The sequence below is a fragment of the Mesoplodon densirostris genome, chromosome 17 (genome assembly GCF_025265405.1).
Source record: "Mesoplodon densirostris isolate mMesDen1 chromosome 17, mMesDen1 primary haplotype, whole genome shotgun sequence".
Lineage (NCBI taxonomy): Eukaryota > Metazoa > Chordata > Mammalia > Artiodactyla > Ziphiidae > Mesoplodon > Mesoplodon densirostris.
This window is the reverse complement of record NC_082677.1, coordinates 49,032,681-49,058,347: the sequence shown is the minus strand read 5'-3', so window position 1 is coordinate 49,058,347 and position 25,667 is coordinate 49,032,681. Positions and strand designations below refer to the sequence as shown.

The window sequence follows — 25,667 nt, the reverse complement described above, 5'->3', positions numbered from 1 at the left end:
TTCCCTGGTGGCGCAGTGGGTGAGAGTCCGCCTGCTGGTGCAGGGGACGCGGGTTCGTGCCCTGGTCCGGGAGGATCCCACATGCCGCGGAGCGGCTGGGCCCGTGAGCCATGGCCGCTGAGCCTGCGCGTCTGGAGCCTGTGCTCCGTAAGGGGAGAGGCCACAATAGTGAGAGGCCCGTGTAACGCAAAAAAAAATAAATAAATAAGTAAAATAAAGCCTAGTTCTGATAATCCCTTTAATGTTTGTGACCAGCAATCAAAAAATAATGTGGGATTTAAAAAAAAAAAAAGAAGGAAAAAAGACCATAATTTCTGATTAAATGCATTAACAGCTCCTACATTTCCATTTGGATACTCTACTGTCATGTCCAGTGCAATGTGTTAAGACCTCATTTCTATCTTGCCCCCAAATTGGCTACCTTTCCCGTTTCTGCTAATAGTTGCACTAGCTCAAAAGCTGGCCCTTCTTGCTTTCATTCTAATCAACCCCCATCATGTCTACTTCAAATGTCTTCTCCTCTTTTACATTTTTACTGCTTTCAGCAGTTTGCATCCTTATCAAAACACCCATGAACTGCAACAATTTCCCAACATCTGTCTCAGCCTCCAAGCTAGTTCTCAGTCAATCCATTTTATATACTACTTCATTACCCCATCTTTCTAAATCTCTGATTTTAACATTGTAACCTTCTGCACCAAGCTTTTGGTAGTAATCCCACTACCTAAGAGATAGCTCAAACTCCCCCAGCCAGGATACTGGAGGTACCACTCAAGCTGGTCCCAACCTACCTGTCAGCCTGCCTCCAGTCTGCCAACCTAGACTAGAAACTCATGCCTTGCATACCCACCCTTCTCCGCAAATAAGTGCAGGCCTCAAGAGCGGAGATCTTACTTAACTTTACTCATTGCTTTGCATCTAAAGGGCTCTCTAAAATGACTGATTAGAACTTCTCGCCTCTGTGCCTTTGGATGTGCCAGTCTTCTTGTAGTATTCTCCCACCTCACTCAAATCCAACTCATCTTCCAGATCCACACTAAAGCCTTACATCTGCCCCAATATCTGTACTAAACCCTCACTCCAGTGTGATCACTATCATTAATTGCCTAAATACATGTAACTCAGAGTGTGGTCCTCATCGGCACAGCCTGGGAGCTTGCTAGAAATACAGAATCCCAGCCCCGTCCAGACCTAATGAATCAGAATCTGCATTTGAATCAGAGCCCAAGGTGTTTTACGTGCACACTGAAGTTTGAGAAGCACTTGTTTAAAGCACTCTCACTCTCAGTAAAGTCTGGGTAATTTCTCACCCACAGCTTCTAGAAATTACAAATTCCTTTGTATCTCCAAAACTTCCCTCCTATCCAACCAACTTCACGGAGTTCGTGTCTGACAGATACACGTGAACACGTTCAAAATTCCTTTGTTTGACCTTCCTATCTTTCGTTAGGATACACTTGGAAGCAGAATGATTATAATGGAGAGAAACTGGGTTTGGAGTCCTAATGAGGGTTCCCACTTGTGCTAGGCACATGACCTTGAGTGAGAGGCCAAACCTCTCAGCTTCCATACCTGTATACTCAAGCAGCCACTCTTTCTAATAAAGAGGTTGTAAGATTATACAAGGCATTAAGCAAAGCATTCAAATGTTACTTTCTTTCCCTTCTCCTCCACTCCGTCTCTCAAAAGCAGTACTTTTCCTCCTTTTACATATTCAACAGCCTTAAAACAAGTGTTTTCTATTATTGCATCTAACCCATCCCACTAGTTATTTAAAAGGAAATTTTTCCTTGTTTGTATTCTTCTCCTATACATGTATCTTAGGCTACTATTAGTTTCATCTATCTTTGGCTCTCTAAAAACATCACATTCACAACATAAAAGTGTAATACTTCTTCCTACGAATGAAAGGTTTACATTCAACAACTAGCACGAAATAACTTCTAATGACTTGGTAGAAGAAGTGATCACTCCACTTGTCATAAGTCTTAGTAAAGGAATTCTTAAAGTGTCTCTGTGCTTGAGTCATTTCTTGGACTTTGCTTTTCTGAGTCACTATCTGATCCCCCAGGAGTTTCATCTTACCGAAATTAGACTGTGTTATTTACTGTTACACTTGGTGCTTTGTACTTACCACCTGTTTCAAACCCTCCAATGGCTACGCTGAGAGCAGGACATGCAGTGATGTACTGAAGTAATTCTTCTTCTTTAATTCAATAAGCTAGGTAATATGACTATAATTTATCATTTTGCTTTTAGTTTGAGCTTTCAGACAGGACTTCAAATTATCAAGCATTAAGGTTTTACATAAGATTTAATATACAATAACCTAAACTGAAATGAAAATATTATATATATTTATATATAAACATTTATATTATATGTATATATATAAATAATTTATAAGCACTTATTCCCAGCCAAGGATGTTTGGAGGAGGGAGTCATGGTTTAGTCGGTTTTTTTTTTAAGATAATTTAATTTTTAATTTTTTTAAGTCTTTAAGGATAAATTTATTTTTAACTTGTTTGTATTTTAATGTATTTTAAAATTTAATACATTAATAAAAACACATAGTATTATATTTCATATTTGTGTTTCAGAACTATTTTAACAACCATGTTTCAGTGTAATTGGTTTCTCTTGTGATTCTGTGTATTTTATTTTATTTTATTTTTTATTGGGGTATAGTTGTTTTACAATGTTGTGTTAGTTTCTACTGTACAGCGAAGTGAAGTTCCCTGTGCCATATAGCAGGTTCTCATTAGTTGTCTATTTTATACATAGTAGTGTCTATATGTTAATCCCAATCTCCCAATTCATCCCACCCCCCTTTCCTCCCTTGGTGTCCATACGCTTGTTCTCTGCATCTCTGTCTCTATTTCTGCCTTGCAAATCGGTTCCTCTGCACCATTTTTCTAGATTCCAAAAATATGCGTTAATATACGATATTTGTTTTTCTCTTTCTGACTTACTTCACTCTGTATGACAGTCTCTAGGTCCATCCACATCTCTACAAATGACCCAATTTCGTTCCTTTTTATGGCGGAGTAATATTCCACTGTGTATATGTATCACATCTTCTTTATCCATTCCTCTGTCGATGGACACGTAGGTTGCTTCTATGACCAGGCTATTGTACATAGTGCTGCAATGAACATTGGGGTGCGTGTATCTTTTTGAATTATGGTTTTCTCTGGGTATATGCCCAGTAGTGGGATTGCTGGGTCATATGGTAATTCTATTTTTAGTTTTTGAAGGAACCTCCATACTGTTCTCCATAGTGGCTGTATCAATTTACATTCCCACCAACGGTGCAAGAGGGTTCCCTTTTCTCCGCACCCTCTCCAGCATTTGTTGTTTGTAGATTTTCTGATGATGCCCATTCTAACTGGTGAGAGGTGATGCCTCATTGTAGTTTTGACTTACACTTGTCTAATGATTAGTGATGCTGAGCATCTTTTCATGTGTTTTTTGGCCATCTGTATGTGTTCTTTGGAGAAACATCTATTTAGGTCTTCTGTCCATTTTTTGATTGGGTTGTTTTTTTGATACTGAGCTGCATGAGCTGTTTATATATTTTGGAGAGTAATCCTTTGTCTGTTGATTCATGTGCAAATATTTTCTCCCATTCTGAAGGCTGTCTTTTCATCTTGTTTATGGTTTCCTTTGCTGTGCAAAAGCTTTTAAGTTTCATTAGGTTCCATTTGTTTATTTTTGGTTTTATTTCCATTACTCTAGGAGGTGGATCAAAAAAGATCTTGCTGTGATTTATGTCCCAGAGTGTTCTTCTTATGTTTTCCTCTAAGAGTTTTACAGTGTGGGGTCTTATATTTAGGCCTTTAATCCATTTTGAGTTTACTTTTGTCTATGGTGTTAGGGAGTGTTCTAATTTCATTCTTTTACATGTAGCTGTCCAGTTTTCCCAGCACCACTTACTGAAGAGATTGTTTTTCTCCATTGTATATCCTTGCCTCCTTTGTCACAGATTAGTTGACCATAGGTGTGTGGGTTTATCTCTGGGCTTTCTATCCTGTTCCAATGATCTATATTTCTGTTTTTGTGCCAGTACCATACTGTCCTGATTACTGTAGCTTTGTAGTATAGTCTGTAGTCAGGGAGTCTGATTCCTTAAGCTCTGTTTTTTTTTTTTTTTTTTTTTTCTCAAGTTTGCTTTGGCTGTTCGGGGTCTTTTGTGTCTCCAAACAAATTTTAAGATTTTTTGTTCTAGTTCTGTGAAAAATGCCATTGGTAATTTGATAGGGATTGTATTGAATCTGTAGACTGCTTTGGGTAGTATAGTCATTTTCACAATGTTTATTCTTCCAATCCGAGAACAACATGGTAAATCTCTCCATCTCTTTGTGTCTTCTTTGATTTCTTTTATCAGTCAGTGTCTTATAGTTTTCTGAGTACAGGTCTTTTACCTCCTTAAGTAGGTTTATTCCTAGGTATTTTATTCTTTTTGTTGCAATGGTGAATGGGAGTGTTTCCTTAATTTCTCTTTCTGATCTTTCATTATTAGTGTATAGGAATGCAAGAGATTTCTGTGCATTAATTTTGTATCCTGCAACTTTACCAACTTCACCGAGTAGCTCTAGTAGTTTTCTGGTGGCATCTTTAGGATTCTCTATGTATAGTATCATGTTATCTGTAAACAGTGACAGTTTTACTTCTTCTTTTCCAATTTATATTCCTTTTATTTCTTTTTCTTCTCTGATTGCCATGGCTAGGACTTCCAAAACTATGTTGAATAACAGTGGCGGGAATGGACATCCTTGTCTTGTTCCTGATCTTAGAGGAAATGATTTCAGTTCTTCACCACTGAGAATAATGTTGGCTGTGCGTTTGTCGTATATGGCCTTTATTATGTTGAGGTAGGTTCCCTCTATGCCCACTTTCTGGAGAGTTTTTTAGTTTGGTTTTAACAAGTAAAATGAAGCATCAAAAATTGGTAAATAAATAACTTATTTAGAATAATTTCCTGCCAGTTATGTTTTTAAATATAGGTTTCATGCCAATGCTGTAAAGGTCAGATTGTGGTAGTATGATCCTGAGCAATTTAGATTAATGTTTTACAATCCACAGCCTCTAACAGGAGTGTTCCATTATAATGGCAATACAGCTGAACATTCATAACTATCTGTGTGACAGTCATAAAACCTACAAAGACCTTTACGTGTGCATATCAATAAAATCCAAATACTCTATTATTTCTCTACTAGACAGGGTGAACAGACCACATGTAGCATATTTCTTCTATTCTAAGGCACACATGTGTCTATTTAACATTTCTAAAATAAGGAGATCTTAAAAGCACTGATCTTAGATTTAATGGCACTTAGTAATATTATATCTATTTGAAGTTACTTAGCTCACAAACTAGGGGGAAATTTTAATTATAATATAAAGATATTTGCCATGTATCAAATGAGGTAATATCAATCATACACACAAATCCATCTGGGCTATAGCTGGCCTGGTTAAGCAGCAACTCAGACAATTTCAGTCCTATAGCACTAGAAAGAATATCAGCAAGTTTTTAAAGTCTGTTCAAGTCTGTTTAGACAATACAGTGAAAGCAATCCAAGCTTTGAAGGCTAAGACACCCCCTGAATTTAAATCCTAGCTCTGTTATTTGCCCAAGATAAGCTAAGCAAGTTACTCTTCTCTCTGACTCCCTTCATTTCATGCATTGGAAGCAAAATGGCTGGCTGGGCTGTTACTAGGTTAGAAATAACTAATGTAAAACACCTGACAGATAGCTAGCTGTCTGACAGGTGTCTAAACCTGATGGAGTATTTATGAAATACTCTGGACACTCTAGTACAGTGATGCCCTCACCTAGTTGATATTCATCAGTCCAAATCCATCGTTCCCTTACAGTTGTAAACTGTAAATCATTGCAATGCTCTTTAAGACACAAAAGCAAACATTAAGACTGAAGAATGCTTTTTTCATCTTCCCCATTTATGGTTTTAAGAACGAGGTAGAGAAAGAGTAGGTCTTTTTTCTCTTCTACACACCCAGCATTCAGGGTCTGTACACAGCACATATTAAATATTCAATGGATGCAGTTGACAAGCCACAAGATAAAAGGTGTACAGATGAGAGAACTCAGTACCCCTAGGCTAAGCCTCACGTACCTGCCCACCCTCCCTCTTCAGCCCATCAGGACTGTGCTGCTTCTAGATACCCGAGCAGCAGTAATCTCTGGCTCTAGCAGCTCAAGGCTTACATCAATGGATATCAGTCTTTACGGGAATTTTTTACCCTGACTCTTTCTTGTAAGCAGAATGAAAAAGAGAATGAAAAATATGAGAAAGGACATAGAGCTCTATTTCTTAATCTGGGTTTGGCATGCTTTAGACACCAATATTTAATCATACTATTCCTATTTCTCCTCCAAGACAGGGACCAAGCCCTTCTGGTGAAATGAATTCTTCACCAAAATAAAAAAGGATCTAGGGACCCTCAGGGTCTAGTGCCTCACTCTTTGAAGCCTTTTACAAATTTTCACATATGTTCTTAGTGTGTGTACACGTGTGTGCTCTACTGCACACTTTTGAGATGAATACACATTATACACAAAATAAAGTCTGAGCTCCCCACTTAGTAGAGAATTTTCCTTCTCAATATTAAATCAAAAGAAGCCTAGTAACATGTCAGCCAAATTGTCTACCCAGACATAGATTCTTTTGAAGATTATTTCCATTTATCTCAGTAAATGTGAAAGAAAAAATACAGAACAAAAGCATTTCAACAAAGTCTAGCAGCCATCAATGTTATTATAATGTAATGAAATGGTGAAATGTAATAACAGTGATACCTGATATCTAGGGATTTCTCCCCAAAGTGCTCAAAATACACAGCACAAACCCTTCTTAAATTGATGGTGGTTAATGCAAACAGAGCTTAATTCAAAGCAGCTGCTTTTTCCAGGCCACCAAGATCCCCCACTTTTTCCTTTTTTAACTTAAAAACTGGCTTACCTGAAGTGTGTTCATTCAAAGTATGTTTTTAACCTACGTATTTTTGAATGGAATTTTATTACACTATCATATGAATTTAATGTGGCAAGTATCCTTAATTTATACAGCAGGTGTACACTGTTTCCTTAAAATTAAAGGTTTCTCAGTAACACTTTGGGAACATGTTTTCTTAAGTTTACTGTGTATATTTTGGTCAGTAATATCTGAAGCAATGCTTTTAAGCTCTTAAGAAAAAGTGACCATCACCCCGCCTCTCAGTTCAGTAGGGATATGGAGAAGGTATGTCTCTGAAAAATGGAGAATCAGTCCATCAGCAGCCAATCCCACCTGGGATGGCTGCTCAGCATGACAAATTATACCAGGGCAATTACCCCTAAAATATAACTACTCCATTAACCTAGACTCTTTAAAATAACCAATAAATGATCAATATATAACTTTTATACCTATTCAACATTTGATAGCGAGGCTCTTCATTTTAAAAGAACCAAGCTATAATGTTATGTCAAAGCATCAACATGAAAGTATACTTCCTAGTTTCTTGATGTGTTTCACCATGTACAACTGGAAGTAAATAAGAACCAAGGCTTATGACCTCACAAACAGTGCCTATTGCTATTTATGATTGTTCATGTCCAGAGTTAAAACTACAAATATTTTAGAGAATATAATCAAGACCTTTATGCTATCAGTACAGTAGGCTTTTGATGGACAGCACAGATGGGAGATGCCCAAAAGGAGCAGCTAAGTTTTCTGTCTGGGGGACAACATAGCTGCAGTGTGCATTTGAATTCTGTAAACATTATGAACACCTATCCACCCGCCCCCCAAAAATTCATAAGGCCTACAAAAGACTTTTAGAGAACAGCATCTGATCTGATCTTGCCTATCCAAAGGATAACCACCTCTCCACTCCTAATGACCAAAACGATAAGAATTTTCACAGAAGAGGAAAAATGGGATGAAAGAATTAAACCAATCACCAAAGTAAAGTTTTGAATTTGGATTTGTGTTGTAGACTGCTTGTGGTTTTATGTCTTTTTTTTTTTGCTTTTTTAAATATGGAAATAGAAACTTTTTAAGGAAACAAATCAAACTACAATATTTCTAACATTTCATAAAATACACAGAAAATTGAGGTCTCAAAAAGTTAATAAAATTATGTTGGTCCCACATAAACAGGAGGGAGAGTAAATAACTTAGATATATGTTCTCTGGATTCCAGTTTTGCTATTCTAACAAAATAGATAAACTGCAAAAAGCTGACTAAACATACATGTCAGAAAAACATCTGTTTTAATATCTGCTCCTAATTGAAAGAAGAGATAAGTCTAAAATGGCTAAAATTCTCATAAAAAAACAAAGAGCCTATAGCCAATCATCACAATTTAGGTAGCTGGGGGCCAAATTTTTCCCTCCATGTTCTTCTACAGGGCACACATATCTTCACTTCATAGGGTCAAGAATCTGGATATATGTATATGTACAGCTGATTCACTTTGTTATAAAGCAGAAACTAACACACCATTGTAAAGCAATTATACTCCAATAAAGATGTTAAAAAAATAAAATAAAATAAATGATCACAATTGATAATTCAGTACCACTTATTGAGCACTACTATATGTCAAGCACTATACACTTTACATACATGACTTTATGAAAATCAGTACAATGTCCTTGCGGGGTAGGGCTATCCCCCAAATTGTACTATTTGCTAAGCTCTAGGATATTAGCCATTCCATCTCTCTTGTTCACTGAGCAGTAAAGTGATCACAGAGAGGAAAACTAACCTGTCTAAGGTCATTCAGCCACCAGGTGACTGAATGGGATGGGATTAAACCCACATCAGGCACCTAAAGTCCCTGCTATTGTTAGGATGATTATATATTCATGACAACTGATGCACATCAACTGAACTTCTATTCCATCCTGGGTGAGAAAGAAACTCAGCCTGGGGTATACTAGAAACAATTCAAATGAACTGCTAAGAAATCTTCATGTTTCTGTGTGCTCATACTCTTCAAATAGTTTTTATCATGCCAAAGTCAAAGGCAATTTGTGACTTCTTTCAAATTGGCTTTGGTGTTTAATGCTAGGCAAAGGTAAGAGGTACCAAGGCAGATAGCCTGACTTCGGAAGAAACAAGGCTTCCTGTAAACTTGTTGGTAAAACTTCTTATTAAAGTAACTTTAATGACTTCCCGTTAAGTTACCTCCACTCTTGATTCCTGCTTTTAAAATTTTCTGTCCCTTGCCCTTGAGCTTCTACAAAATATTCCAGCTACCTCTGTAACCACTATACTTTTCCACCCAAGTCTTAAGCATACATTTAGATTGGTGATGGTATGAGAACATTAAAATGTTTCTAAAACTTCATATAAATATAAGCATGGGCTTCCCTGGTGGCGCAGTGGTTGAGAGTCCGCCTGCCGATGCAGGGGACACGGGTTCGTGCCCCGATCCCGGAAGATCCCACATGCCGCGGAGCGGCTGGGCCCGCGAGCCATGGCCGCGGAGCCTGTGTGTCCGGAGCCTGTGCTCCGCAACGGGAGGGGCCACAACAGTGAGAGGCCCGCGTACAGAAAGAAAAAAATATATATATATAAGCATGGAACAACATCCCTCAAATGTCAGTTAAAAACAATATTAGCATTTATCATTTGACATCAGCGTAAGGATTAAAACTTCCACCAAATACTCTGGAAAGTACATGGCCCCAAATTCCAATTTTAGTTTTACCCACACAACTGAGAGGAAACACACATTCTTCTTTTAAACTGTATACGTTTCAGATTGTGTGGTAATATTCTGAAATGGTAAGTAAAAGTCTCACCCAGTAAACCGCAAGTTTAGCGACTGCTTTCCCAGATCTGCTTTGCAATTTTGAAAGATGAGGAAGAAAGAGAGGAGCACTTGGCAAAGACAAATTCAGTCTCATCTTCAAAGCCTGGTTTTCAGATTTCCATGATACCTTCATAATTAAAATCTGATTTTCAAATAAGTATTTAACACCTAAGGTGTCAGGAGGAGATTAAAGGGAGTAGGGAATGCATTATCTCTGCCCTCAAAGAGCTTCAAGTCTAGGGAAAAATTAGATGTAGGTAAAAACAAGAAAGGCTTTGAAAGCCCAGAAGAGAGACCAACGTCACCTTCAACTAGAAGTGTTTCCTGATGAAAAAGCTGAAATGACTGCTCATCTCTATAGTCCCGGAGAACCCTGTGCATTTAACACAATGTATTCTAACTTAACTTATGAGGACATTTCCTCAATTATAATGTGAAGCCCTCTAACGGCAGGACTCCATCTTATTTATGTCTGTATAAGTACCGGCCACAGAGAAGATGCTGAATCGATGCTTGCTGTATGACTGGCAAGTGAATGAAACCAAAATTTCCCCAGAGCTGGATGAACTGCCACTTTCTACTCTGTAGCCCCAGAAACAGATGTAAGCACATGCACCTCACATGTACACCCTTCACTCAAATAATCAGTTAAATCAGACCAGAATATAGCATGAAATTCAGGGGAAAACAATGCTTAACATCTCCAGTGACTGGTGAAGCTCTCATTTTCAAAAATGACTGACAGGACTACAGATATTACAGTGCATGTAACTGTAAAAGTTTGATTAATTCAACATAGGCAGCCCTATAGATAATTAGGTGAAAAAAGAATCTCTTCAACCAAAATATCTCTTTGGTTTAACCCTTTGGAGGACCACGTTATAAAACAAATGCTATCTGATAGGGGAAGCAAATTCTACCACCTTCCCATGAACTGACTCATGACAACGGCTAATCAAGATGAGCCACCAAGTGAGAGATTCTTTGGAGCAATGAATTTAGGATGGGTTACTTTTGTAGATAAAGATCCTGGCCACAAAAGTCTATAACAGGAAGTCTCACCCAGCAAACCAAGACAAAATCAGACCCCATGGCTCTTTGGATTTGAGGGAGTGGGGAGCTGAGGAAGGAGACCTGGCATCCAGAAAGTGTTGATCTATCAAAGAAATAAATTAAGAACTAGAAATGGAGAGAAATAAATGCCAGATAAAACTGCTAGTTATTCTACAGTTTGTCCCTGAAGCTCATATCCCACCACCTTCTCTGCAGCTGAGCAGACTCTTAGAAATTCAAACTTTGCAATTAAAGATCATTTGAAAAATGTGACCATATATTTTTGCTGCTGGCCTTAAACAGGACCTCAGCAACCCAAAAGAATTAATGTCCCCCTTTCGGTATCTACCTAACACCAGAGAATGAATGGGATAGAGATGTATGTGATGCAGTAAACTTTCTTTCTCTTTTATTCTGTTCTAAGTACTTGGTAGGAAGGGAGGGAACATTTTAAAATAGTAACATGAATTGACAGGTGGAAGTCCCCATTCTCAAGTTACAGATCCAAGTTTGGATACCATTAAGGTTGCTTTTTTCCTTTTCGTTTTTTTAAAACAGATTAAGACATTGAGAAACTCATTTGAAAGACATCTGAAAAAAAAAGTAGCAAAATCAGGTTTAAATGAGAGAAAGTTGAAAATTATACAATTCAAAGTAGGTATATTTTTACTTACATGAATAACAACCTTAAAAAAATACACATACACATTCATATCTCAAGTCAAATTTGGCAGACTGTAAAAGAGAGCCATCTGGGAACTTAATTCCTAAGACATGACTTTACAGTATTGCTGCAAAATCAAGCACCCTTTTGAAGCTTTAGAGGTCAGCTAAATCCTTAAAATATCATTTTGAGCCTCCTTTATTTTCACAAGGGAAATATGTTAACACTAATTTTGCTTTCAACTACTGTTCCTTTGGCAACTAGTACATGTAAGAATAAGATTCTTGATTTCTCCACCCTCCATCTGATAAATAGACCTTTTTTAAAAACTCAGTCAATAATATTTCAAGTCACATTTTAGACCTAAAATATTAATATCGTAAATAACGAAAGAGTAAGTGTGCACTAAAAACTACTTTTTCTTTGCATGACAAATATTGTGTTCAAAAGCATCGCCAGCTTATAACTGTATTACGAACAGAATGTATCTAAGGAAGTGCGAAAAACTGGATTGGAATGGTAAGGGGGTGGAAAGAACAAACGTTTATAATCTGTTCAAATTCTCAGCTTAAAGATTTCAATATATAATTTGGTTTACAGCAATGGTTTAAATGCAGGACTCAGGCTGAGTCAAAATGCTAGACACAAAATTAAAACCTTTAATGTTCAACTCTACCTTTCTGTCAACTTCAATCCTCCAATACAGGACGTCTGGGCTGCTCTGTTGAGTTGCTTTCCACAACGAGTCATTGTTCTGTGCCTCTTAATGACCAGATGCCACCACAAAGACCATGACACTTGCTGTAGGAGCTCTGCAGTGCGCTGTGGCATGGCCTTGCCATCACTGTGCTTGCTCCCCCACAGGCCTTTTAGAGCAAGTGTGCAGAGATGGCCCTGGGGGAGTCGCACCCCTCTTCTCTGCAGATTGTGTGTGTTTCTAAGTTCAGTATGGATATTTGGTAAATGGTTAATAATACGGTGCAGTTAATCATTGGTGCAGAAGCTAAATTTCATGGCCTCAGTAAACACCTCAACTAGGATAGGTTCAACCTCAATCTACCATTCACGGAGGCTAAGCCCCCAGTTTGCTTACTACCCTTTTGGGAAGAAAAGGAGTAAAGATACACCCTGTCCATCAAAGTCAGGAATGTCAAACTTAAAAGTATCAACTGACCTTTGCATATATGTAGTCCCAAAATAAGTGGAATAATTCAAAGCTATTTGGAAAAGTTCAAACTCTTACTTCCTTCAAATAAAATGATTCAGTTAGAAAATTAATATGTATAATTACAGAAATATAAAAAGTACCCTAGCTTGGTTGACTAGTGAAAATTGTTACAACGTAAATGGTAAATCTCAAACTACTGGAAAATAAGATTTGTACTTAGGGTCTGGATTATTGAAGTGACTCAACAGCGGTGGGTCCTTAAATTAATTTCTTCTGCTCTTGCCGCTCATTCTCACCACACACAACTCTCCTAGGTCCGTGTGTCACCTATGCTTTTAAACACTGTTGTCCACTAACAACAACAAAAAATACCTCACGTTTGCCAACATGTAGTTCTTTGCTCTCAGTATGTTCTGCAAACATGTATCTTAGATTACATGTGCAGGAAGACCAACAACAGGACTGTGAACTGTTAATGCAGTATCTTAGGGGCTGGATTTTGATACAGCAATTAAAATAATAAATAGGGGGCTTCCCTGGTGGCGCAGTGGTTGAGAATCTGCCTGCTAATGCAGGGGACACGGGTTCGAGCCCTGGTCTGGGAAGATCCCACATGCCGCGGAGCAACTGGGCCCGTGGGCCATGGCCGCTGAGCCTGCGCGTCCGGAGCCTGTGCTCCGCAACAAGAGAGGCCGCGATAGGGAGAGGCCCGCGCACCGCGATGAAGAGTGGTCCCCCACTTGCCACAACTAGAGAAAGCCCTCGCTCAGAAACGAAGACCCAACACAGCAAAAATAAATTAATTAATTAATAAAAAAACTCCTACCCCGATATCTAAAAAAAATAATAATAAATAGTTTGCCACAATTTTGCTAATTTTCATGTATATGGATGGGCAAGATAATGTCCAAGTACTCACACCTTACTGCACGCTCCAAATACAATGAGCCTTTCCGTAAAATGAACAAACATACTAACACAGAAATACATGTTATTATACTAGTAAGTAAAAAGTCACACTTCAGCTGAAAGTGTATGTCAGTATTCTCCCTTCCACACGATTATCTTGCTGGCAGAGTGGAAATCTAAAAATCTGAAGTCAGGGCCTCTCAACCTCAGCACTACTGATATTTGCGATCAGAAATTCTTTGTTACAGAGGCCACTAAATACCCTTGTGAACTGAAGGGTATTTAGCAGCATCCCTGACCCCCAGGATGGCAGTAGCACCCCCATCCCAGCTATAACAACCAAAAGGATCTCCAGACGTTGCCAAATGCCCCCAGTTGAGAACCACCAGTCTAACCAACACCAAGGCTTTTAATCTACGATAAATATAGGACAAGATCTTTGACCTACAGAAGCCTCCACGTTGCATAAGAACTGAAACTAAAGAGAAATGCATTACTACTTCGTAAGGAATTATTTGCTTTCCTTCACATTTTCCCTTCCTTCTATAAAAATGCTGTCTCAGGGCTTCCCTGGTGGTGCAGTGGTTAAGAATCCACCCGCCAATGCAGGGGACACGGGTTCAAGCCCTGGTGTGGGAAGACCCCACATGCCGCAGAGCAACTAAGCCCCTGCGCCACAACTACTGAGCCTGCGCTCTAGAGCCCGCGAGCCACAACTACTGAAGCCCGCATGCCACAACTACTGAAGCCCGCGCTCTACAGCCCGTGCTCCGCAACAAGAGAAACCACCGCAATAAGAAGCCCGCGCACCGCAACGAAGAGTAGCCCCTGCTCGCCGCAACTAGAGAAAGCCTGCGTGCAGCAATGAAGACCCGACGCAGCCAAAAATAAATAAATAAAATTTTTTTAAAAAAATGCTATCTCAGGGCAGAAGAGCTCTGGTCAACCGTTTAAAGAAGCCGTCTGCCAGCTTTCTCACTCTCCACCCTCCACTTCCTTTGAGGCAGCCCCATGATCGACCCCTGTGTTCTTTGGTCCAACAAGACGGAGCTGTTGGGGTGATGTTCTTAATTAAGAGAGTCGAGGTCCTCATGCAGATATTCTCACTAGGACTACTTGGACACATCTTGCTTTTATGGACTTGTGGTTTCCACTGAAACAAGTTGTTCTGCATACTTCCTACTACGGCTGTAACTACGTGACCTCCCGGTTTCAGTTTGTCACTAACTTAATTTCATTGAAGGCTGAGCCCAGATACTGATTTTTCCTGAACACTTTAGACCCCGTGTCTCATGAAACAGGCTCCAGGCAAGTTTCGCTCAGGGCACTCTTGTTATTAGAAGCCAACAAACATGTTTTACTAAGTTCATAGCCTCCTCGAACATCGGCTACAGAGTTTCAAAACAGTATGATTTTAAGGGGAAAAGACATTTCTTCTTAATAGACAGCAACAACTGAAGAAAAACACTTTGAAAGTTAAAAATTTCTTTGCCCATCAGATAGGTCATATGAGAGAATGCTGATTAGGAAAAATAAACTCATCCATAGTTATTTTTCATGGAAATTAAACATGACCTCGAACACTGCAGAAGTAAACATGCCATTTTGGTGATGAAACTTAGCATCTCTCAACAATCTTCCAATTAACCAGAAATGCTAACAGACCCATCCCTGCTATGCACATATCACTGCTGTGTCGTTTAGAAATGCTTGTTCAACAGAACTAGAAGCATATAGATATGAAATGGCTTGTTCATTTAAAACTATATCATTGCTTTTAAAAGATTAATCCTACCCAGGTTTTTAGGTTATATGGCTAAAGACAATGTTTACTATAAAAATATTTATACAGAGGGTTATTCTTCTTTAGAAAAAAATCTTGGCCATATTTAAGATTTTACAGTCATTTTGTAATAACTTTAAAGCTATTACAACGGGGATATTAACTCTTCAAACTTAGTCTTTGAATTGGTAAAAGCTATTTTTTTCATTTCTATTATTTCTATAGATAGAATAAGGTGCTTATTTTTTTCCAGTGGAAAAATGCTAATTATGTTTAAGAGCCATGATAAGGAGGAAGTCATTATTACAAAATTAAATCATTTTCCTGTAACATTGATCTGGTAACATGAGTTTATTGTGATTCACTGAAAGCAAATTTAGATTTATAAGAGAAAAATCTTACAAGAGTTTAAAACCAGATTTCCTGAAACCATATGCTCAAACACAAACGGCATTTTCCATCTAAAACACAACACAAACACCTGCGCACATGTTTTCACACACCCCCCACTTTCACTTTGTCATCCATACTATTAAAAGAGTGAAAAACAGTTCATTCTTAGAAATCAGCCAGTTGACAAAAGTCATTAGCGGTACATGTTGGTCCCAAGCACCGCTGCTTTCCAAATATTAAGTCTCTTTTATCACTGTCCCACTCTCATTTTTATGTTCGCAATCATGTCTTAATTTCAAATAATTTTTACTCTGTAAGCTAAAATATGACCTTCTCCATTTTCTTTATAAATATAATGAGCAGCCTCACCATTAGCAACCAAACACTATGATGTTGGACAAGCATTAAAATATAAACCACCATTTTGGCTAATACAGGAATTTAAAATAATAACATATCATGGTCTCAGTTACAGACAGCTTCACACTCACAATCCCTAAGCTATTTCTTAAATGGTCTGTTTTGGAATGCAAACAGAGGAAGACAGAGGGACAATTTTTCTGTAATCAGAGCTCTCAGGAATTATTTACACTTAAGCTACAAGCCCTAAGTTTAAAAAAACATGTAACAAACCAGTGAAACTTACTTGACAGTGACTCGATTTGATAAATCCTGTAGATCCCCAGGATGGAAAAGCTGGGCTTCCTTCAATCCAATCTGTTCACAAGCTTTCAAAAAAACGTTTATATTATCCTGTGAAAAGAAGTGGAAAGTGAATGCTTAGCCGAGCTCTCTCTCAGACAAAGGTTATCAATTTTTATGATATAACTTCCAAGCTTCAAAGTCCAATTACAGCCAGCAAAAAAGGAGGAAGCAAGACCAGGCCACTCATGTATGTAAAAAAAATAATATTCATACATGCGCATGTATAGCCTTTCAGTTTTCCAGACCATAAACGGCAGTGCTCTCTTATGCCAGGCATATGCTGTTCCTGTGATCTTTGTGACTGGCACGTTAAACATTACCTGTTATAGGACAAGTGCCTGGTCACTGAGCAGTAATCTACACTTGGATGTCAGCTCTGCTCTGCAAACAAACGCCCTCTTCCCAGCTTTGCACGACAAGCCTCACCTCTCCTCTTTAAAAATAACTCCAGCTACTGACATTCACCCACCCAGAAACTGTTGGCAGGGAAGAAAGAAGAGGAGGAACATTCTGTTTCTATGATTACAAATTACAGAACGACTGTGGAATACCACACCTGGAATCTGGGTTTGGTTGCTTAGCCAGCTCTTGACAGACAGGGAAACCACACTACAGGACCCAGGAGAAGCCCAGTGATCATTGGCTGAACCGCAGAGTTGAGGTGTGGTCGTTACTCACGCCCTGCACCTGCCTCAGGAAGTGCCTCCACAGCGTGAAAATCTAGGTTGCCCTCCTATCTAATTTCAAAACCCAAATCCTCCATTCACAAACCAAGGCTTTTCAATCACGTAAACAGCTGCACCAACACTGACAACAGTAGAGACACACTGGGTGAGCAGAATTAGCTGGGGCTTCTATCTTTACTCCGCTTCAAAAAACAAAACCCTTTATGGGGTTGAGCTTGTGCAGATGCCACGCAACTCTTCACCTTCACTTTGTTAGGTTCTCAGGCAAGAGAATGGCCTCCTCACATGCCAGCACAGGCTGGTCCCCTCACACACCTGCTGGCAACGCCACATCGGAGGGGTGAGCCTCTCAGGCCCCCTGAAACCTCACCTCACTCCCTAACAGGTGGCCGTGAGGGTCCTCTCTGCCACATGGAGAGAGGCAGTTACTCTTTTCCCACGCTGGGAAGCTCATCGCCACAGGAAGAAAAGGCAGGCTGCGATGGCAACGTGGGAGGGAATGATCGAAAGGGAAATAAATGAAGGAAGGTGAAGGAGGCTAAATTCAACAGTTTGGGTTCTTGGCGCATGAGAGGACTTAGGGAAAAGGGAAGCAAATGTATGGCAGAGAAAAGCAATGCTGTTAGGGAGCTCAGGGACATTAAAAAAAAACCTGGTTGTAGCGGTAGGCTGTTAGTCTAGTGTACGTACTATCAGGAAAAGGCAGCGTGAACTACCTAGCTGAAAGCTGCAATCCATGATTCATTTTCTTCATTTTGAATAGAGGTCAAAGATTAAAGGAACTTAAGTCAAAAGTTGAACAGCTCAGTGGAAGGCATTCAGTCTGAGGAGCAGTAGGCTCCTCAGGTGTAGCGCCTTAGAAACAGCCCTGGAATAGTTCTCTCAACTTGAGTGCCGGTGAATTAAAGCAACAAGTTACCTGCCCCATACACCCAGCATACAGTGGTGGGACAGGTGTAGGGTAACCAATAGACACACTCCAATTCAATGTGTGCAGAAATGAAAGGTCACTGACCCACAGAAATTCTGAAGTCCTGCAAAGTATAGGTTGGCAGGTCCTTCATTAGGATTCAAGGCCAGGGAACACTTCCTTCATGGTTTGCTGCTTCACTCTCCGGACACTTGGCTCCACCTTAAAAATGATCTTTCCATTTCCTTGGAAAGTAGCCTGTGTTTGCAGATGGGCAGCTTTCTCAGTCTGCCTCCTGGCTGCAGAAGTCTGGAGGACTAAAGGTCTTTTTATTTTGTGATTCTCTGTCCCTTTCAGGCTAAGTTTACAAAGTTTCTGCAAATACGATTCCCTCAAAGTTTCTGCAAATACAATTCCCTCAAAAATACCATATGTCTTCTGTGAATCTTATTGGACTTCACTCCCTCAGACAAAAGCCACAACCATGAATTCCTTCAAGACAAGCCCTTCTCTTCATCTGCTGAGATGACTGAGGGACACCACCCTTAAGCTTTTTAGAAGCCCTATTGCTAGACCAGACAGATTTCCAAGGCACCACTTTGTATCTTTCTAAAATCTTAAGCAACTGTACAGCCACACCCTCAGCTTCATCTTTAGACCATCTTGTTTTCCTGCCAGAGCTCTGAATTTGATCTCTGCCAAAAACCCATTTCTCAATTCTCTTAATTTTTTTCTGAAAAAATTCATCATTTATTAACATAAAGAGACTGATAATTCCCAAAACCAGCAATTCCTGAGACCCCTCATGTTTACTACTCTACCTGTCACTTTACCCTTCACATTTTACTATAATCATCAAGAGGAAGCCAGGCAGCACATTAACACTCCACCTGGAAATCATTTAAGCTAGAGCATCTAGTTAATTAGGTACAATTTATAGGTATAAGGGAGTGACTATCACGTGAGAATCACTGGGACCACTTTAGAAGCTGGCTACAATACTTGTACAACAAAGAACACAGAGCCTGAACCAAGGTGGCAGAGTAGAAGGACGTGCTCTCACTCCCTCTTGCAAGAACACCAGAATCACAACTAACTGCTGAACAGTCATCGACAGGAAGACACTGGAACTCACCAAAAGAGATACCCCACATCCAAAGACAAAGGAGAAGCCACAGTGACACAGTAGGAGGGGCGCAATCACAATAAAATCAAATCCCGTAACTGCTGGGTGGGTGACTCACAAACTCGAGAACACTTATACCACAGAAGTCCACCCAGTGAAGTGAAGGTTCTGAGCCCCACGTCAGGCTTCAGAACCTGGGGGGTCCGGCAACGGGAGGAGGAATTCCTAGAGAATCAGACTTTGATGGCTAGCGGGATTTGATTGCAGGACTCTGACAGGAGTGGGGGAAACAGACTCCACTCTTGGAGGGCACACACAAAGTAAGTGTGCGCATCGGGACTCAGGGGAAGGAGCGGTGAACGCAGGGGAGACTGAACCAGACCTACCTGCTGGTGCTGGAGGGTCTCCTGCAGAGGCAGGGGGTGGCTATCGCTCACCGTGGGGAGGGGGACACTGGCGGCAGAAGTTCTGGGAGGTACTCATCGGTGTGAGCCCTCCCAGAGTCTGCCGTGAGCCCCACCAAAAAGCCTGCACGCTCCGGTGTTGGGTCACCTCACGTCAAACAACCAACAGAGAGGGAACCCAGCCCCACCCATCAGCAGTCAAGAGGATTAAAGTTTTATTGAGCTCTGCCCACCAGAGCAACAGCCAGCTCTACCCACCACCAGTCCCTCTAATCAGGAAACTTGCACAAGCCTCTTACATAGCCTCATCCACCAGAGGTCAGACAGCAGAAGCAAGAAGAACTACAATCCTGCAGCCTGTGGAACAAAAACCACATTCACAGAAAGATAGAAAAGATGAAAAGGCAGAGGGCTATGTAACAGATGAAAGAACAAGAAAAAAACCCAGAAAAACAACTAAATGAAGTGGAGATAGGCAACCTTCCAGAATAAGAATTCAGAATAATGATAGTGAAGATGATCCAGGACCTTGGAAAAAGAATGGAGGCAAAGATTGAGAAGATGCACGAAATATTTAACAAAGATCTAGAAGAAATAAAGAACAAACACAGGTGAACAATACAATAACTGAAATGAAAACTACACTAGAAGGAATCAATAGCAGAATAACTGAGGCAGAAGAACGGATAAGCAACCTGGAAGACAGAATGGTGGAATTCACTGCTGCTGAACAGAATAAAGAAAAAAGAATGAGAAGAAATGAAGACAGCCTAAGAGACCTCTGGAACAACATTAAACGCAACAACAGTCACATTATAGGGTCCCAGAAGGAGAAGAGAGACAGAAAGGACCTGCGAAAATATCTGAAGAGATTATAGTCAAAAACTTCCCTAACATGGGAAAGGAAATAGCCACCCAAGTCCAGGAAGCACAGAGAGCACCATAAAGGATAAACCCAACAAGAAATATGCCAAGACACATAATAATCAAATTGGCAAAAATTAAAGACAAAGAAAAATTATTGAAAGCAGCAAGGGAAAAATGACAAATAACATACAAGGGAACTCCCATAAGGTTAACAGCTGATTTCTCAGCAGATCCTTGCTCTACCCAGCAAGGATCTCATTCCAATTCGATGGAGAAATCAAAAGCTTTACAGACAAGCAAAAGCTAAAACAATTCAGCACCACCAAACTAGCTCTACAACAAATGCTAAAGGAACTTCTCTAAGTCAGAAACACAAGAGAAAAAAACGGCCCACAAAAACAAACCCAAAACAATTAAGAAAATGGTCATAGGAACATACATATCGATAATTACCTTAAACGTGAATGGATTCAATGCTCCAACCAAAAGACACAGACTGGCTGAATGGATACAAAAACAAGACCCATATATATGCTGTCTACAAGAGACCCACTTCAGACCTAGGGACACATACAGACTGAAAGTGAGGGGATGGAAAAAGATATTCCATGCAAATGGAAATCAAAAGAAAGCTGCAGTAGCAATACTCATATCAGATAAAATAGACTTTAAAATAAAGAATGTTACAAGAGACAAGGACGGACACTACATAATGATCAAGGGATCAATCCAAGAAGAAGATATAACAATTATAAATATATATGCACCCAACATAGGAGCACCTCAATATATAAGGCAACTGCTAACAGCTATAAAACAGGAAATCGACAGTAACACAATAATAGTGAGAGACTTTAAAACCTCACTTACACCAATGGACAGATCATCCAAAATGAAAATAAATAAGGAAACACAAGCTTTAAATGACACAATAGACCAGACAGATTTAATTGATATTTATAGAAGATTCCATCCAAAAACAGCAGATGACACTTTCTTCTCAAGTGTGCACAGAACATTCTCCAGGATAGATCACATTTTGGGTCACAAATCAAACCTCAGTAAATTTAAGAAACTTGAAATCATACCAAGCATCTTTTCTGACCACAATGCTATGAGATTAGAAATCAATTACAGGGAAAAAATGTAAAAAACACAAACACATGGAGGCTAAACAACACGTCACTAAATAACCAAGAGATCACTGAAGAAATCAAAGAGGAAATCAAAAAATACCTAGAGACAAATGACAATGAAAACACGACGACCCAAAACCTATGGGATGTAGCAAAAGCAGTTGTAAGAGGGAAGTTTATACCTATACAAGTCTACCTAAAGAATGAAGAAAAATCTCAAATAAATAATCTAACCTTACACCTAAAGGAACTAGAGAAAGAAGAACAAACAAAACCCAAAGTTAGCAGAAGGAAAGAAATCATAAAGATCAGAGCAGAAAGAAATGAAATAGAAACAAAGAAAACAATAGCAAAGATCAATAAAACTAAAAGCTGGTTCTTTGAGAAGATAAACAAAATTGATAAACCATTAGCCAGACTCATCAAGAAAAGAGGGAGAGGACTCAAATCAATAAAATTATCAATAAAATTAAAAATGAAAAAGGAGAAGTTACAACAGACACTGCAGAAATACAAAGCATCCTAAGAGACTACTACAAGCAACTCTATGCCAATAAAATGGACAACCTGGAAGAAATGGACAAATTCTTAGAAAGGTATAACCTTCCAAGACTGAACTACGAAGAAACAGAAAATATGAACAGACCAATCACAAGTAATGAAATGGAAACTGTGATTAAAAATCTTCCAGCAGGGCCTCCCTGGTGGCGCAAGTGGTTGAGAGTCCGCCTGCCGATGCAGGGGATACGGGTTCGTGCCCCGGTCTGGGAGGATCCCATATGCCGCGGAGCGGCTGGGCCCGTGAGCCACGGCCGCTGAGCCTGCGCGTCCGGAGCCTGTGCTCCGCAACGGGGGAGGCCACAACAGTGAGAGGCCCGCGTACCACAAAAAAAAAAAAAAAAAAATCTTCCAGCAAACAAAAGTCCAAGACCGGATGGCTTCACAGGTGAATTCTATCAAACATTTAGAGAAGACCTAACACCCATCCTTGTCAAACTCTTACAAAAAATTGTGGAGGAAGGAACACTCCCAAACTCATTCTATGAGGCCACCATCACCCTGATACCAAAACAAGACAAAGATACTACAAAAAAGGAAAATTACAGACCAATATCACTGATGAATATAGATGCAAAAATCCTCAACAAAATACTAGCAAACAGAATCCAACAACACATTAAAAGGATCATACACCATGGTCAAGTGGGATTTATCCCAGGGATGCAAGGATTCTTCAATATACTCAAATCAATCAATGTGATACACCATATTAACAAACTGAAGAATAAAAACCATATAATCATCTCAATAGATGCAGAAAAAGCTTTTGACAAAATTCAACACCTATTTATAATAAAAACTCTCCAGAAAGTGGGCATAGAGGGAACCTACCTCAACATAATAAAGGCCATATATGACAAACACACAGCAAACATCATTCTCAATGGTGAAAAACTGAAAGCATTTCCTCTAAGATTAGGAAGAAGACAAGGATGTCCACTCTCTCCACTCTTATTCAACATAGTTTTGGAAGTCCTAGCCACGGCAATCAGAGAAGAAAAAGAATTAAAAGGAATACAAATTGGAAAAGGAAAAGTAAAACTGTCACTGTTTGCAGATGACATGATACTATACATAGAGAATCCTAAAGATGCCACCTGAAAACTACTAGAGCTAATCAATGAATTTGGTAAAGTTGCAGGATACAAAATTAATGCACAGAAATCTCTTGCATTCCTATATCCTAATGATGAAATATCTGAAAGAGAAATTAAGAAAACACTCCCATTTACCATTGCAACAAAAAGAATAAAATACCTAGGAATAAATTTACCTAGGGAGACAAAAGACCTGTATGCAGAAAACTATAAGACACTGATGAAAGAAATTAAAGATGGTACCAACAGATGGAGAGAGAAACCATGTTCTGGGATTGGAAGAATCAATATTGTGAAAATGACTATACTACCCAAAGCAATCTACAGATTCAATGCAATCCCTATCAAATTACCAATGGCATTTTTTACAGAACTAGAACAAAAAATCTGAAAATTTGTATGGAGACACAGAAGACCCCAAATAGCCAATGCAGTCTTGAGGGAAAAAAGTGGAGCTGGAGCAATCAGACTTGCTGACTTCAGACTATATTAAAAAGCTACAGGGCTTCCCTGGTGGCGCAGTGGTTGAGAGTCCGCCTGCCGATGCTGGGGATACGGGTTCGTGCCCCGGTCTGGGAAGATCCCACATGCCGTGGAGCGGCCAGGCCCGTGAGCCATGGCTGCTGAGCCTGCGCGTCCGGAGCCTGTGCTCCACTACGGGAGAGGCCACAACAGGGAGAGGCCCGCGTACCGCAAAAAAAAAAAAAAAAAAAGGCTACAGTAATCAAGACAATATGGTACTGGCACTAAAACAGAAATATAAATCAATGGAACACGATAGAAAGCCAACAGATAAACCCATGCACCTATGGTCAGCTAATGTATGACAAAGGAGGCAAGGATATACAATGGAGAATAGACAGTGTCTTCAATAAGTGGTGCTGGGAAAACTGGACAGCTACATGTAAAAGAATGAAATTAGAACACTCCCTAACACCATACACAAAAATAAATTCAAAATGGATTAGCGACCTAAATGTGAGTCCGGACACTATAAAACTCTTAGAGGAGAACATAGGAAGAACACTCTTTGACATAAATCACAGAAAGATATTTCTTGATCCACCTCCTAGAGTAATGGAAATAAAAACAAAAATAAACAAATGGGGGGCTTCCCTGGTGGCACAGTGCTTGAGAGTCCACCTGCCGATGCAGGGGACACGGGTTCGTGCCCCAGTTTGGGAAGATCCCACATGCCGCAGAGCGGCTGCGCCCGTGAGCCGTGGCTGCTGAGCCTGTGCTCCGCAATGGGAGAGGCCACAACAGTGAGAGACCCGCATACCGCAATCAATCAATCAATCAATCAATCAATAAGCAAGCAAATGGGACCTAATGAAACCTCAAAGCCTTTGCACAGCAAAGGAAACCATAAACAAGACTAAAAGACAACCCTCAGAATGGGAGAAAATATTTGCAAACGAATCAACGGACAAAGGATTACTCTCCAAAATATATAAACAGCTCATGCAGCTCAATATTAAAAAAACAAACAACCCAATCCAAAAATGGGCAGAAGACCTAAATAGGCATTTCTCCAAAGAAGACATACAGATGGCCAAGAAGCAGGTGAAAAGCTGCTCAACATCACTAATTATTAGAGAAATGCAAATCAAAACTACAATGAGGTATCACCTCTCACCAGTTAGAATGGGCATCATTAGAAAATCTACAAACAACAAATGCTGGAGAGGGTGCGGAGAAAAGGGAACCCTCTTGTACTGTTGGTGGGAATGTAAATTGATACAGCCACTATGGAGAACAGTATGGAGGTTCCTTCAAAAACTACAAATAGAACTACCATAAGACCCAGCAATCCCACTCCTGGGCATATACCCAGAGAAAACCATAATTCAAAAAGACACATGCACCCCAATGTTCATTGCAGCACTATTTACAATAGCCAGGTCATGGGAGCAGCCTAAATGCCACTGACAGACGAATGGATAAAGAAGGTGTGGTATATATATACAGTGGAATATTACTCGGTCATAAAAAGGAACGAAATTGGGTCATTTGTTGAGACATGGATGGATCTAGAGACTGTCATACATAATGAAGTAAGGCAGAAAGAGAAAAACAAATATATTTGTTTTTACATTAACGCATATATGTGGAACCTAGAAAAATGGTACAGATGAACTGGTTTGCAGGGCAGAAATAGAGACACAGATGTAGAGAAACAAACATACGGACACCAAGGGGGGAAAGCGGCGGGGGTGGTGGTGGTGGTGTGATGAATTGGGAGATCAGGATTGACATGTATGTATACACTGATGTGTTGTTGCATTATTGTCAACAAACTATTTTCTCTTACATGCTGGATCATTTTGTTACACAAAGTCTAAATCCTCATTGAAGTGTATACTCC

General features: G+C 39.7%; 1 protein-coding gene across 9 annotated transcripts in view; it reads right to left on the bottom strand.

Moving 5' to 3' along the window:
* LMO7 (LIM domain 7) overlaps positions 1-25,667 on the bottom strand; it is a 205,651-nt gene that overhangs the window by 81,931 nt on the left and 98,053 nt on the right. For all 9 annotated transcript variants that reach the window (XM_060079624.1, XM_060079629.1, XM_060079630.1 and 6 more), the window contains one exon: positions 16,454-16,560. In XM_060079624.1, the coding sequence (XP_059935607.1) occupies positions 16,454-16,560 (107 nt within the window). The remainder of the gene's footprint in view (positions 1-16,453; positions 16,561-25,667) is intronic.